Genomic DNA, 16,337 nt, shown 5'->3' with positions numbered 1-16,337 from the left:
TCTCTGGATATAAGGTCAATTTTGATAAAAGCGAAATCTTACCATTGTCTGTCTTTGACCATCATACCATCAAGCACAAGTTTCCTTTTAGATGGTCGACTATGGGCTTCACATATTTGGGCATAATGGTGGATGGTAATCTGAACAGCCTCTATAAACTCAATCTGGCCAGTTTGTTGCAAAAGGTGGAGGGTGACCTTTGTAAATGGATGGACTTACCTCTCACCCTACTGGGTAGAATCAATGTAATTAAAATGAATGTCCTGCCCAGATTTCTATATCTGTTTCAATCTCTCCCTATCCCTGTGCCCACAGTATTCTTTTCCTCTCTCGACAAGCTGACCAGATGGTTTATCTGGCACGGCAAAACCCCTAGGGTTGGCCTGGATAAACTGACCCTTGATTACAGTCAAGGGGGCTTAAACCTCCCCAATTGTAGAATGTACTACTGTGCTGCACAGTCTAGGTTTCTGGCTCAGAGGTTTGACAAGAGGTCCCTCTCCCTCATGGTTGAACATTGAAAAGCTTGAGGTAAATGATGACACTAGGGCAGAATTGTTTTACAAATGGGACAGAAAATCTATAAAAACCATCACAGACAACCCTTTAATCATACATTCTGTCCTGGCATGGTGCAAACTGCATGAGCTGCTCGGACGAGGGGGATTCCTTTCCCCTAAAACCCCTTTATGGAACAATAGATTGATTCCTATGTTTTTCCAGAATAGTGACTTTAGACCATGGTCTGATAAGGGGATCACTCTTCTGGAACATTGTTACGAGGAGGGAGTTCTTTTGATCAGCTGAAACAGAAATACCACTTGCCTAACAGGGACTTCTTTAGCTACCTACAACTACAAAACTTTATTAGGGTGACTCTCAAGGGACAATGGAACCTACCTAAGATGTCACCTATTGAACAACTCTGCCACGCAGACCAACCACTGTTCAAGACCATTTCCCGTGTTTACGATGCTCTTATGTCAGGACTAACACTGCCTAAGCTAGATAAATCCCGACTTAGATGGGAAAAAGATCTGGGTATTGATCTTGATGAGGGTCTATGGAGTGACCTATACAGGGATTGTGTTACATCCACATTGAACTCCAGATACAGACTGATCCAGTTTAATTTCCTCCATCAGCTCTATATCACCCCATCTAGACTGCACAAGTTCAACCCTGATATCTCCTCCCTATGTTTTAGATGTGGCTCAGATGAAGGAACATTCCTCCATTCCACTTGGCAGTGATCAAAACTACACGGTTTCTGTCAGGGGGTATGCGATACCATATCCTCAATTCACGGGGTTGCATTCCCTTTAAACCTGGAGGTCTGTCTACTGGGCAACTTTACTAACACCAATCTTAGGCAAAGCCATACTATAAAGCTAACAGAAATATTGCTAGCGATTGCCAAGAAATGTATTGCCAAGAAATGGAAATTGGATTCCTCCCTGCCAGTTGCAATGTGGCTATCGGAAGTTAATAGTTGTATCCCACTGGAGAAAATCACTTACTGCTTGAGGAATAAGTTAAAGACATTTTACAGAATTTAGCCACCTTTTATTAACTATATGGAGAATCTCCCCCCACATCACATTGATTGAATCTCTATATAATCCTTATATAATGTTTCACACGTAATGTATAATATGTAGCCTATGGCAGGTGACCATATGATCCAATGTCTCATTTTTTATTTTTTTTATTGTTTGTATATATAATTTGTATATATGCACATTTGTGGCCTGCTGGAGGTCATTTTGCAGGGCTCTGGCAGTGCTCCTCCTTGCACAAAGGCGGAGGTAGCGGTCCTGCTGCTGGGTTGTTGCCCTCCTACGGCCTCCTCCACGTCTCCTGATGTACTGGCCTGTCTCCTGGTAGCGCATTCATGCTCTGGACACTACGCTGACAGACACAGCAAACCTTCTTGCCACAGCTCGCATTGATGTGCCTTCCTGGATGAGCTGCACTACCTGAGCCACTTGTGTGGGTTGTAGACTCCGTCTCATGCTACCACTAGAGTGAAAGCACCGCCAGCATTCAAAAGTGACCAAAACATCAGCCAGGAAGCATAGGAACTGAGAAGTGGTCTGTGGTCACCACCTGCAGAACCACTCCTTTATTGGGGGTGTCTTGCTAATTGCCTATAATTTCCATCTTTTGTCTATTCCATTTGCACAACAGCATGTGACATTTATTGTCAATCAGTGTTGCTTCCTAAGTGGACAGTTTGATTTCACAGAAGTGTGATTGACTTGGAGTTACATTGTGTTGTTTAAGTGTTCCCTTTATTTTTTTGAGCAATATATATATATACTACCGTTAAAAAGTTTGGGGTTACTTTTTTTATCCATTAAAATAACATCAAATTGATCAGGAATGCAGTGTAGATATTGTTATTGTTGTATATTACTATTGTAGCTGGAAACGGCTGATTTTTGTTTTTAAAGGAATATCTACATTTGGCGTACAGAGGCTCATTATCAGCAACCATCACTCCTGTGTTCCAATGGCACGTTGTGTTAGCTAATCCAAGTTTTTCATTTTAAAAGGCTAATTGATCATTAGAAAACCCTTATGCAATTTTTAGCACAGCTGAAAACTGTTGTCATGATTAAAGAAGAAATAAAACTGTCCTTCTTTAGACTAGTTGAGTATCTGGAGCATCTGCATTTGTGGGTTCGATTACAGGCTCAAAATGGCCAGAAACAAAGACCTGAAACTCGTCAGTCTATTCTTGTTCTGAGAAAAGAAGGCTACTCCATGCAAGAAATTGCCAAGAAACTGAAGATCTCATACAATGCTGTATACAAATCCCTTCACAGAACAGCGTAAACTGTCTCGAACCAGAATAGAAAGTGTCACAAAAGCAACACAGTGTTACACATGGGATAAATAATAGTACAGTCAATAACACAATAGAATAATCTGTATACTGTGTGTGCAAATGAAGTAAGGAGGTAAGGCAAAGAATAGGCCAACAGTGGCGAAGTAATTATCATTTAGCAATTGACACTGGAGTGATATGTGCAGATAAGGATGTGCAAGTAGAAATACTGGTGTGCAAAAGAGCAGAAAAACAAATATGGGGATGAGGTAGGTAGTTGGTTGGATGGGCTATTTACAGATGTGCTGTGTACAGCTGCAGCGATCGGTAAGCTGCTCTGACAGCTGACGCTTAAAGCTAGTGAGGGAGATATAAGTCTCCAACTTCAGTGATTTTTGCAATTCGTTCCAGTCATTGGAAGCAGGGAACTGGAAGGAAAGGCGGCCAAAGAGGTGTTGGCTTTGGGGATGACCAGTGAAATATACCTGCTGGAGCACGTGCTACGGGTGGGTGTTGCAATGGTGACTAGTGAGCTGAAATAAGACGGAGCTTTACCTAGCAAAGACTTTTATAGATGACCTCGAGCCAGTGGGTTTGGCGACGAATATGTAGCGAGGACCAGCCAACGAGAGCATACAGGTCGCAGTGGTGGGTAGTATATGGGGCTTTGGTGACAAAACGGATGGCACTGTGATAGACTGCATCCAATTTGCTGAGTAGAGTGTTGGAGGCTATTTTGCAAATGACATTGACGAAGTCAAGGATCAGTAGGATAGTCAGTTTTACGAGGGTATGTTTGGCAGCATGAGTGAAGGAGGCTTTGTTGCGAAATAGGAAGCCAATTCTCGATTTAATTTTGGATTGAAGATGCTTATTGTGAGTCTGGAAGGAGAGTTTACAGTCTAGCCAGACACCTAGGTATTTCTAATTGTCCACATATTCTAAGTCAGAACCGTCCAGAGTGGTGATGTTAGTCAGGCGTGCAGGTGCGGGCAGCGATCAGTTGAAGAGCATGCATTTCATTTTACTAGCATTTAAGAGCAGTTGGAGGCCACAGAAGGAGTGTTGTATGGCGTTGAAGCCATTCGTTTGGAGGTTTGTTAACACAGTGTCCAAAGAAGGGCCAGATGTATTTATTATCTACAAAAAGGTTAGACGTGTTTTGAATTCTGGTACCGCTGCCCCACACACAAGCTTGTTAGCTTGCTCTTGTCCAGGGCGTTGAGGCAACTCATGTTCAAAGTTTCTCCATATTAACAGCAGTAGGTATCTTAGCTGCTCGTTATAATTAGCTTTGTAATTCAGTGAAGTTATGATAGGCCTACTCCTAATATCTTAAATATATTATAATGCGCGTCATATCATGATGCCCAGCGCTTCAAGCCAACCCTCCTCCATGTCCACCCCTCTATTTCTCTCTCTCCCCACCCGCAAAATTTCTGTCGCAGCTTGCGCCCTACAGTACACTTGTAAACAAGCTTACCCGGTCAGTAGCAAGCTGCTCTATCCCCACTGTTTGGCAGAGTAATTTAATGATCTAAATGTAAAAACAATGTCGATTTCACAGGTCAAAAAAGGAACAGAAAGTCAGCGATATAAACTGGTACTTTTGTTTTGGTTCTAAGCGGTTCAGAACTTTATTACGCTGGTCGGAACAGTGAAACGTAATGAAAACAATAGTGGTTTTGTTCAGAAGGCTCTAAATTTGATCACTCTTTTGTGGCTGAGAATTTTCCTGAACAGCAGGAAATGCCAACTCGTAATGTATTCAAGGTTTAAAAAGGCTTCTAAAGTTTGTAATTTCCACTTTAAAATGTCAGACTTAATTTTCCCTCACGAAAAATGTATCAACCCCATACATTTCCATTAATTATAATCCACATAATTCACATTTCCTGTTGCTACAGGATTATTTTCCTGCTGTAGCAAACTGTCTCAAATGAAGATCTTAAATCTGTACAATCAATGCATGTAGCCTGAGAGAGAACCATTCCATATGCACGTAAGTTATACCTCTGATATTAAGGACCCACACACAACACAAACACATGGTCTGACATATCTTGTGCACAGTAGCGTGAAGCGTCTCAGTAGCTATTTGGAGGTTAATTATGTGTTGTCTGGGGTTAGGTTTCACATTGGCCAGCTGGAAATAAATGGCAGTCACAGTTTGTGCTAACAGGGCAGAGAAGGGGGAGAGAGAGAGAGAGAGAGAGGGGGGTGGGGAGGGAAAGTGAGAGAGAGCGCTGGGTAGAGATATTGGCTTAATATTTCACAAGGAGATGTCATCGATGACGATTATCCTTCACTCTCTCTCTCTCCAGCAAAGTGAAGCCCCCGCCATGGCGTCTCCATCCTTTCTCCTCCTCTTCCCCTCCCTGGGTTGGCTGTCTGCTGTGACATCATCAGGTAGGCTGCTACTACTCGCCTCACACACTCATGTTTGTCTCATGTCATTGTTACCACATGAGAGAGTGATGTGTTAAAACATATGACACTCATATTGTATCTCACTGTTACTGACATTCAGCTCTCACAGTCATCTCATACACAATATAACACAGTACCAATTTTTTCTCAGTCAGATCTCTTGCTCTTTTTTTGGTTTAAAATCTGCAACACGTGAATCGGTGTCCTTTCTTGTTTAATTCAATATTGCATAGTACATGGCATTGACACTTGTTATCGAATGTTATGTCACACATCAGTTGCAGAGTCCTGTATTTGCACACATTGGAAAAGGTGGGTGGTTGAGCATACAGCAGCCTTTTCTTTTCTAGCCAGTCAAACCGCATCTGATCAGTAGTGAAGGTGGACTGGGCTGTGACGGGGACAGACGGACAGATCGACATGATGGGCTACATGTTGACCCCCCCCCCATACAGCCCGAGAAGACATGCATTAAATATAGGTTTAATAACCACTACAAAAAATATGTAAAACCAATATAAACAAAATAAATCATGAGTGAAAAGAGGGGAACCGCAATTGTTTTGGTATAATAACCATGTAAATGGTGTGTCTCCTGAATGGTGCAATCGCAGGGACCATATTTCAGGAATGTCCAATTGGCCATATTTTGTTACCACATTGTTTGTTAAACTATGCTCCCAGTCTCTGAGTTCAGAATATGGAGTAACAGAGAGGGCTGTACCCGCAGTGGTGCGATGTACTTTCGATGCACTGGCTGCTGCGCAAATGGACTCTGTCCATTGGAAGTGGGTTAAAGTGAACAGCTCTTGGCCAGTCTGTTTGTAGAAACTGTTCCCCCACACAATGGTGCGTCAATCTGAGTGATCTAGAATGTCTCTCTCTGTGCCTGTCTGGTAGTGGTTTAACAGGACTCACACAGGACTTCCATAGGGAGTCCTCAATTCTCTCCTCTGCCTTTTCTCCTATTCTCCTCCTTTTCTCCTCCTCTGCCCAGAGCCCAAGTTATGAGTCTCTGTTGGCCAGCTGATGAGTATTCAATGAGTAGAACATGTCTTTGGAAGGAGAGAGGAGAGAGATCCCACACAGGAATCTCTCTCCTCTCACACTGGTACATGGGTGTGGACTATGGAATGAAACTAAGCCTCACTTTGTTTCTGGACTTTTCGAACGTTAGATGCGGGTATGGATACGCTTCAGACAGGTGACAAAACATGTCGAACATGTCATTTTAACCATTTCAAAAGTTTGCTTATTGGCTATATAACGAGAATCATAAGTCCAGTGCGTACTACTGTTTTTTTCCTTCATTTTCAAATGTTCACTAGTGAGCTTTCTCTGGTTTTGAGTTCTTGACATGCATTACTGAAGTGTTAAGAATATACACCCCCTTGCAACTGGGGGTACCTAAAATGATGCACAAATAGTTTAATGCTGGTGTCTGTCGTTAACCTGTGGTCCTTAGTTCCCCTGGGAATAGGCTGCCCCCCCCGTAACTGCTGCAAACACTTATCGCTTCCAGTTTACAAAAACTACTGATACTATCTAGATAACTGGTCCTCAAACAGAGGCTGTGTACCAAATGGCAACTTATACCCTGTACTGTAGTGCAGTGCTTTTGACCGGAGCCCTCTGGGGAATAGGGTGTCATTTGGGACGCTGTCATAGGCTGAGCATTCTCCGGGAACCACAGAGTTCTGTATTCGTTTGATTGGTTGCCAACGACGGCTGTGCGATGGCCAACTGGCCAGTGTTCCTCAACAACCGTGAAACATCTGTACACAAAGAACAGCTGCTGATAGTGGGAGCAAACACAGACTCCTAACTTACAGACCCCAGTCTTTCCTTTCAGCAGCCTTCTGAAGTCATGATGATGGTGTGTGTGCGGGCACACGTGTGCTTCTAGTCCTAAAAAAGGTTCCGTTTTTACCCCAACCTGTAAGAGAAATAATAAGTACCCACATGAAATGTTTTGCCCGTTTACTGTAGGATACTACAGTTCTTACTACAGAATTCTATAGTATACTGTAGAATACTATACTACACACTGTATTATCCCTTGATTATGTGTAGTAGTTACTATAGAATGTTGGTGGTATACTGTAGAATGCTACAGCAAATACTACAGTAATTTCCGCAAAAACACTGCAGTCTGCAAAAACACTACACTTGTTTAACTACAGTATAGCAAAATACTACAGTTGGCCATAGCCCCAATAATTGTCAAAGACCCCAGCCACCCCAGTCATAGACTGTTCTCTCTACTACCGCATGGCAAGCGGTACCGGAGTGCCAAGTCTAGGGCAAAAAGGCTTCTCAACAGTTTTTACCCCCAAGCCATAAGACTCCTGAACAGGTAATCAAATGGCTACCCGGACTATTTGCACTGTGTGCCCCCCCCCCCCCCCCCCCCCACCACCCACCCCCTCTTTTACGCTGCTGCTACTCTCTGTTTATCATATAAGCATAGTCACTTTAATTATACATTCATGTACATACTACCTCAATTGGCCCGACCAACCAGTGCTCCCGCACATTGGCTAACCGGGCTATCTAAATTGTGTCCCGCCATCCACTACTTTTATAGCCTCACTACTGTATATAGTCTCGCTACTGTTATTTTTATTTCTTTACTTACCTATTGTTCACCTAATACCTTTTTTGCACTATTGGTTAGAGCCTGTAAGTAAGCATTTTACTGTAAGCATTTCACCGGTTGTATTCGGCGCACCTGACAAATAAACTTTGATTTGATTCAATTTGCATATACCCTGCACATTGCCTCCCCCATATCGCAATTTGTGCCATTAATAATTGAGAAACCTACATGCCAAGTATAGACCAAATTGTGTTCATTACAGGTTATAGAAAAGAGCAGAAGCGCTGAACTATCCATTCAGACCCCAGTCCTACCTGCAGGTTATGAAATATTTGCTCTGAAGGAGAAAGCCTCCAATTCTGTCAATAAAACACAAACACTACAGTAAATATGCAAAAACACTACAGTAAATACTACAGTATACCACATTGCATGAATTACTATAGTATATACTACAGTTTTCTTTTACTACAGTATTTATACTATAGTTAACTGTAAATACTACAGTGTACTACATTAAATACTACAGTCTGAAAAAACACTACAGTGAATACTACAGTATTTTTTTATGTGGGTATGTTTTGTATAGAAAACTCTAGGGCCTATGTCGTGGAAATTCAGTACTGAGAGAAGCTTGGTCTCGGTCATTTCTTCAAACAATCATCTTTATTTAATATTGATTAATTATTGCACTAATGAGAACGTCAGCCCACCAGTCTTGACTGACTGTTAGGCTGAGAGTCTAGCCTTTACCCTCTATCTCGAGTTACACACGCCACATCTTGTCTATAGAATGCTAGATTTTAGGTTTTTATCACCAACACAAATCAATTGTCAGCTTAAAGCTGTCTCTAGTAGAATCCATATCCTCAACATCCAGATGAGCTGCAGGGTGCTAGAGTGGAGACCATGAAACACAGCATTAGCAGGACAGAAATATCTTACTGTTCCTTAAGTAAATACTTGTTACATAGCCAACAAATAAGGTAAATACATAATTTTTCCCTCACACCTATTGCAACCATATATGGCCACTAGATTATCACCAGCTGATTATGATTCCTCGTTTAAACGGTCAATGCACACTAACATCACCAGCACAGCTGATATCAATTACAACCAGCATTGGCCACCAATTTACCGCTCCTAATACAGATGTCAGGGTCATCTTTTAGTCCTCATTGCAATCAACATTTGTCAAGACACTCTTGCCCTCAATTTGATCCTGAGGGCGATACCTCTATTTGAAAATCATTCCGTACAACTGAAATAAATTAGTTTTTATTTGCCATTTTTATGATTATACAGATAACAGACAGAACAGGTAGAGGGCAGAACACACACGGATCCCCTACCAAATCAAACCCATCCCATCCCATCCCAACCCCCCAACCCCATCCTCTAACAGATCCCCACCCCCAAACCAGACTTTTAAAGCAGGCATGATATACAATGAGTAATATAATCAAATGGTAAAAAAAAAAAAAAGATTACAAATAATTATACAAATTCTAAATTGGGTTGGTTTACTGAGGGTTATAAAGTATATTAATTATAAAGACGTCTGATGTCGAAAAAGAATAACGATTTTTTTATGAAACCAGTTTGATCTGTGGTGATTTTGGAAGGACTGACTCAAAATGGCAGGCAATCATCTTAGAAACTATGATTACATTGCAATTCAGTAAAGAAATTGGCCTATATGAACCACACTCGAGGTTTGTTTTCCTTTTTCCGAATAAGTGAAATACATTCTTGTCTCATTGTTGAGGGCAAAGAGTTTGAGGAGAATGATTCCTCAAATACGGAAAGCAAGAGAGGAGAGAGTTTATCTGAGAAGTTTTTCAAGAATTTGCTCGGAAATCCGTCAGGTTCAGGGGATTTATCACACGGCATATATTTAATTGCCAAAACAATCTCATCTACAGAGAGATTTTTCTAATTCAACAGCACTCTCAAGTTCAACTGTAGGAATGCCTAAGAACTCAAAAGGTGTTGATTAAGGTAGTGTTACCAGCGGATTCCGAACTGTTTAATTGTGAGTAAAAGTTATGAAACCATGAATTGACCCCTAAGTGATCAATACATTTGTTACCCAGCTCGTCAGTTATCTCAGGTATGGTTTGATTTGCGGTTCTCTGACGCAGCTGGTGTGCTGGCATTTTCTCTGATTTCTCTCCATGTTCGTAGTTTTTGTTTTTCGAGATTTGCTCACTTGATTTTCAGCTTGTCGAGTTGAAAGAAGATCAAACTGTCTGAAGTGGCAAACGTTGTTTTAGTAAATCTGCAGATGAAGAGTGTGAAAATGCCATATACAAATCCAAGATTTGATTTGTAAGTTCCCCTAGGTGTTGCATATTGCACTTCCTTAATCTTGCACTGCACTAAATAATTTGGTCCCTTAGATAAGCCTTTGTTGATTCCAATACTATTTTAGGAGACATTCCAGGGGTTTGAGTAGGCTCGAGAAATTGCTCAATTTGAGATGATATATAAGCAACAAAGGTTTCTTCTGATGGCAAGGGCGATAATTAGGCTGTTGTCGTGTCTTTGACATCATTAAACTGAAGACTTATTTTTAGAAAAAAATTCTCTGTAATTATTATTACGTGATTAAAATAACTTAACTTCTTATGGCTGGGGGCAGTATTGAGTAGCTTGGATGAATAAGGTGCCTAGGGGAAACTGCCTGCTACTCAGTCCCAAAAGCTAAGATATGCATATTATTAGTAGAGCCTTTTAGAAATCGGACACTGTGGTGGGATTAACAACAAGTTTATCTTTAAAATGGTGTAAAATACTTGTATGTTTGAGGAATTTTAATTATGAGATTTCTGTTTGAATTTGGCACCCTACACTTTCACTGGCTGTTGTCAAGTCGATCCCATTAACGGGATCTCAGCCGATCTCAGCCGTAAGAAGTTAATCATGTAACTGTAATTAACTAGGAAGTCGGGGCACCAAGGAAAATATTCAGATTACAAAGTTATAATTGTCCTAATATAACTTTCAGATATTTTAATATCTGATCAATTAGTCTTCCAAAAAATTAATTATTCTTTACCTCACGTTAGTCTCATTCCAAACGTCGTAAATTGTTGGTTATCTGCACGAACCCAGTCTTCATTATGAGTATCCATACATCAATTGTCTTAAATCATTTATTTACTGACTAAATAATCACAGAAATGCACACAAACAGTGGATATAGTTACAAGGAAATGATAGCGGCGTTTCCCTAGTGGGATAAACCGGTATCGCGGCTTGGTGGACAAAAGGGAAGTGGGGGTCGACAGATAAAAGGCACTACAAAGTTGATAATTATAACAATTGAAATGCTAATCCTTTGCACATGAATGCTCACTCATTTGGGAATAATTGCAATCAATATATATGTTTACGCTCAGTGTGTCGTCCTGATCTCTGTTGGAAAGTTTGTTTCTGTTGGAGAGTTTGTCCGCCCTCTCTCGCTCTGCCGTGGTTAGAATGGATAGTTCCGAGTAACATTCAGCAATGTCGTTATAGGATAGATGTTTCGGCGGTTAATCAAAACAAACAAATATCAAATTAAAATGTAGGCTTTTTATTTTTATGGCGTACGTTGTATTATTTTGCCAACTGACCTGCTAGTTTGTTCTTGTGGGATTTTGGTTGCCGTTTTTAGTAGCGTTTTAAGAAATCTTAAAATTAATTCTACCAAAGTGGTTGTTTGTCTTTTCTACATTTTAAATGTATTTGCAAGCTCTGTAGGTACTTCCTGGAAATCTCAAACTACATTTATTTTAGCTAGAGTGTACACACACACACACACTACAATTTCAGAGACCTCAGTCTGAGCCCTTCAAAGAGCAGCGCTGAGGTGTGTTTACAGTTTGTAGCAGGGTTAAGGAGAAACGGGGCCCAAAGATACAGACAAGCAGTTCGGGGAAAGAACGGAAGAAGAACCAGGGGATAACTTTCAATGGGTGAGAGATGGAGGGATGTATGGTATGAGGGATGCATTTCAACTAGCACCACAACATTGTGAGAATGTTAGGGTAATACACTTCTAATATGCTACTAGTTAAGGGTAGGGTGACCACATTTTAAAATACCCAAATGCGGCACAACAGGATGATTTTGCGGGACATTCGTGGGACAGTGTAGCCTAATTAATGCAAAATGTTGGCAGCATTCGTTACCTTTTACCAGTGAAACATTCAACCTGCGTGTCAATCATTTGATCTCAATCAGTTTCATGGAAATATGCATTTAGATCTTAAATTACTTTTCCATGAGAACGTTAGAGCAGATGGTGTCAACAAACTATACAGCCTTCCTGTATTTTCTTTCAATCCAAACAAATTCTGCCTGGTGGTGTGCTCTGTTGAGCTTTGGCCGCCTTATCATTTTTGGGGGACTATTCAGCTAACCATCCTAAAATCTCAGAAGAAATTACTAAGGTGGTGTTTTTGGTGTGACAGTTATACTATGCTATTATATTTGATTGTGTTATGTAGAATACAAATGAATCATTGTGTGATCTTCCAAGACATTGATTCAGCTTTGATCTAACTTTACTAAACGAGCACCATTCTGTGAAGTGGCAGAGCAATGCTCCGGTGAGATCCGGCAGCGCTACAGCCCTACTCCCACTGCACCAAACGAGCTAATTGAAGCGTTCGTAGCCTACTCTGTTGCCTCACGCCAAATTTGTTAATGCAGAAATGAGAGACCGCATGTATGGCTGTTTTATGCAAATCTGGGAATATTTGGCCGAGGAAACATTTCGTGAAGAAGTGAGACTAGTACCAGAAAATACACTACATAACCATTACATTAACATTATGCATTCAGGCAGGTAGCGTTCCCCTGGCATCTGCCAAACCCAGATTAGTCCGTTGGACGGCCAAATGGTGAAGCGTGATTCATCACTCCAGAGAATGTGTTTCCATTGCTCCAGAGTCCAATGGTGGTAAGCTTTACACCACTCATTTTTACACCACTCCAGGTGACGCTTAGCATTGCGAATGGTGATCTTAGGCTTGTGTGCGGCTGCTCGGCCATGGAAACCCATTTCATGGAGCTCCTGATGAACAGTTATTGTGCTGACATTGCTTCCTTAGGCAGTTTGGAACTCGGTAGGGAGTATTGAAACCGAGGACAGACGATTTTTACGCTCTTCAGCACTTGGCGGTCCCGTTCTGTGAGCTTGTGTGGCCTACCACTTCGCGGCTGAGCTATTGCTTCTCCCACTTCACAATAACAGCACTTACATTTGACCCAGGGCAGCTCTAGCAGGGTAGAAATTTTACTAACTGACTTTTTGGAGAGGTGTTTGCCAATGTTTGTCTATGGAGATGGCATGGATGTGAGCTTGATTTTATACACCTATCAGCAATAAGTGTGTGGCTGAAATACCCGACCACTAATTTGAAGGGGAGTGCACATATTTTTGTATATATAGTGTATATTGAATGAGCAACTAATGAGCAGCATGGAATACCTCACAAGTTTGACGAAATTACCTGAAATCTTTCAGTCTAATACGGCTATTTACTTACTTTTGTGGCTGTTTGCCAGAAGCACGGTTTTTGTAAGTAGTTGGGCAACTGTACTCTGAAAGTTTAGCTGGAATTTAGCCCGAAATTATTTGAGAAATGTGATTGCTTGACGATAGGTCTATGACATCTCGTTTTGCGCTGCACATAATATCAGATCTCAGCAACGATTGAAGAAGTGTTTAACATCACCAGTACCACATCCTTATGATTTTTTAATAATGCAACTTGACTGTATAAGACAGGTTGGAATGTCTGACTGAAATACGGGACAAATCAACCCTGAAATGTTTTCAAATTAATTAAAAATTAAAAGGTAAAATGTCTTCTCAATAAGTATTCAACACGTTTGTTATGGCAAGCCTAAAGAAGTTCAGGAGTAAAACATGTGCTTAACAAGTCACATAAGTTGCATAGACTAGTGTTTAACATGATGCTTATGATTACCTTATCTCTGTACCCCACACATTGTAAGTAAGGTCCCTCAGTCGAACAGTGAATTGTAAACATAGATTCAACCACAAAGACCAGGGAGGTTTTCCAATGCCTAGCAAAGAAGGGCACCTATTGGTAGATGTGTAAAAAAAAAAAAAAAAACAGACATTGAATATCCCTTTGAGCATGGTGAAGTTATTAATTACACTTTGGATGGTGTATCAATACATGCAGTCACTACAAAGATATAGGCATCCTTCCTAACTCACTGTACTTGCTGGAGAGGAAGGAAACCGCTACAGAGTTAGAGGTTAATGGCTGTGATAGGAGACAAAATGGTAGTTACTCCACCACACTAACTTAATTGACAGAGTGAAAAGAAGGAAGTCTGTACAGAATACAACTATTCCAAACATTGTTTGCAATAAGGGACTAAAATGTCACCTCTGCTCCCTCTCTGGCACTCGAGGGCACCCAGGCTGCCCTTCATTACGCACACCTGTCACCATCATTACGTGCATCAGCGCCCTTTGGACTCACCTGGACTCCTTCCCCTGGTTGATTGCCCCATCTATATCTGTCTGTTCCTGCGTTGGTTCCCCGTGTCAGCATTATTGTCGTTTACATTTCCCCTGTCCGGACGCTGTTGGTATTCTGTTTCTGTCCATTGGTTATTAAATATTCACTCCCTGTACCTGCTTCTCGTCTCCAGCGTCTACCCTTACACTAAAGTGATACTTCAAAAAATGTGGCAAAGCAATTAACTTTTTGTGCTGAATACAAAGTGTTATGTTTGGGGCAAACTCTCCATATTTTCAAGCATAGTGGTGGCTGCATCATGTTATGGGTATGCTTGTAATCATTAAGGATTTGGGAGTTTCTCAGGATCAAAAAGAAACAGAATGGAGCTAAGCACAGGCAAAGTCCTAGAGGAAAACCTGGTTCAGTCTGCTTACCAACAGACACTGGGAGACAAAATACTTAAGTAAATAATATATTTCGGTATTTCATTTTCAATATCAAATCAAATTTCAAATCAAATTTATTTATATAGCCCTTCTTACATCAGCTGGTATCTCAAAGTGCTGTACAGAAACCCAGCCTAAAACCCCAAACCCCAATACATTTGCTAACATTTCTCAAAACAAGTTTCACTTATTCCATTCTACAATACCCCATAATGACAAAGTCAAGTGGTATGAATACGGTCTGGTCTGTAATTACATCAAGTAGGCTCGCGGCTTGCTAGGGAGTAGTGGATGGGGATAGGAAGGGCTTAAACTGCGCGCTTCACCTCTGAGGATCGCAGGTTCAATCGCAGTGCTGGGCACTCGTTAAAATTGTTTCTGTTTGAACCTTAGCCTGACCTTAACTAGTGGGAATTAATGCCTAAACTTAAGCTTCATGTTCTTTCTGATTAATCGGCAAGTTTTTTTTTCTCCAGTTTTAACGACCTTAAACCTTACCTAATTTCAATTCATCCATAGACTGTTGTGAAAATATTTTATGTTGGCTCATGATGACCAAAACCCCCACACAAAAACGAGTTACCTCTGACATTTAGGGTAGAACCACCTCAGCCAGTAATATTGGTTGAGCACATGTATGTACTGTATGCACTGTGCACATTTCTGTGTGTGTGTCTGTGTGCGTGGTTGTGTTGAGAGGGGTAACTGTAACCCAACCAACGTATCTATATTTACTCTCAGCAAGAACTGTGGTTGTGTTGGTATGCCTGTTTAATTTGGCTAATCTGGATGGGACGGTGAGTCGACCCCGGGTAGACTACGGCTATCACATTTCTAATGAGAATGGGGATAATGGTCCTATGGCTCAATTGAATCAAACCTGCATAGAAGTATTAACTATGTACAGTTGAAGTCAGAAGTTAACATACACTTAGGTTGGAGTCATTAAAACTCCTTTTTCAACCACTCCACAAATTTCTTGTTAACAAACTATAGTTTTGGCAAGTCGGCTAGGACATCTACTTTGTGCATGACACAAGTCATTTTTCCAACAATTGTTTACAGACAGATTATTTCACTTATAATTCGCTGTATCACAATTCCAGTGGGTCAGAAGTTTACATACACTAAGTTGACTGTGCCTTTAAACAGCTTGGAAAATTCCAGAAAATTATGCCATAACTTTACAAGCTTCTGATAGGCTAATTGACATAATTCGTGTCAATTGGAGGTGTACATGTGGATGTATTTCAAGGCCTACCTTCAAACTCAGTGCCTCTTTGCTTGACATCGTAAGAACATCAAAAGAAATCAGCCAAGACCTCAGGAAAAAAAGTCTGGTCTGGTTCATCCTTGGGAGCAATTTCCAAATGCCTGAAGGTACCCTTGTTCATCTGTACAAACAATAGTAAGCAAGTATAAACACCATGGGACCACGCAGCCGTCATACCGCTCAGGAAGGAGACACGTTCTGACTCCTAAAAATGACCGTTCTTTGGTGTGAAAAGTGCAAATCAATCCCAGAACAACCG

The 16,337-nt window shown here is 41.0% G+C and overlaps 1 protein-coding gene across 1 annotated transcript in view; it reads left to right on the top strand.

Annotated features, from left to right (window-relative positions):
- ghra (growth hormone receptor a) overlaps positions 1–16,337 on the top strand; it is an 80,247-nt gene that overhangs the window by 15,591 nt on the left and 48,319 nt on the right. Inside the window, exon 2 of the mRNA XM_055920288.1 lies at positions 5,158–5,242. Coding sequence (XP_055776263.1) covers positions 5,176–5,242 — 67 coding nt within the window. The 5' untranslated portion in view covers positions 5,158–5,175. The remainder of the gene's footprint in view (positions 1–5,157; positions 5,243–16,337) is intronic.

This window comes from Salvelinus fontinalis, chromosome 4 (genome assembly GCF_029448725.1).
Source record: "Salvelinus fontinalis isolate EN_2023a chromosome 4, ASM2944872v1, whole genome shotgun sequence".
In the NCBI taxonomy this organism is placed as follows: Eukaryota; Metazoa; Chordata; class Actinopteri; order Salmoniformes; family Salmonidae; genus Salvelinus; species Salvelinus fontinalis.
The sequence above is the reverse complement of the archived record's forward strand: the minus strand, read 5'-3'. Positions and strand labels throughout refer to the sequence as shown.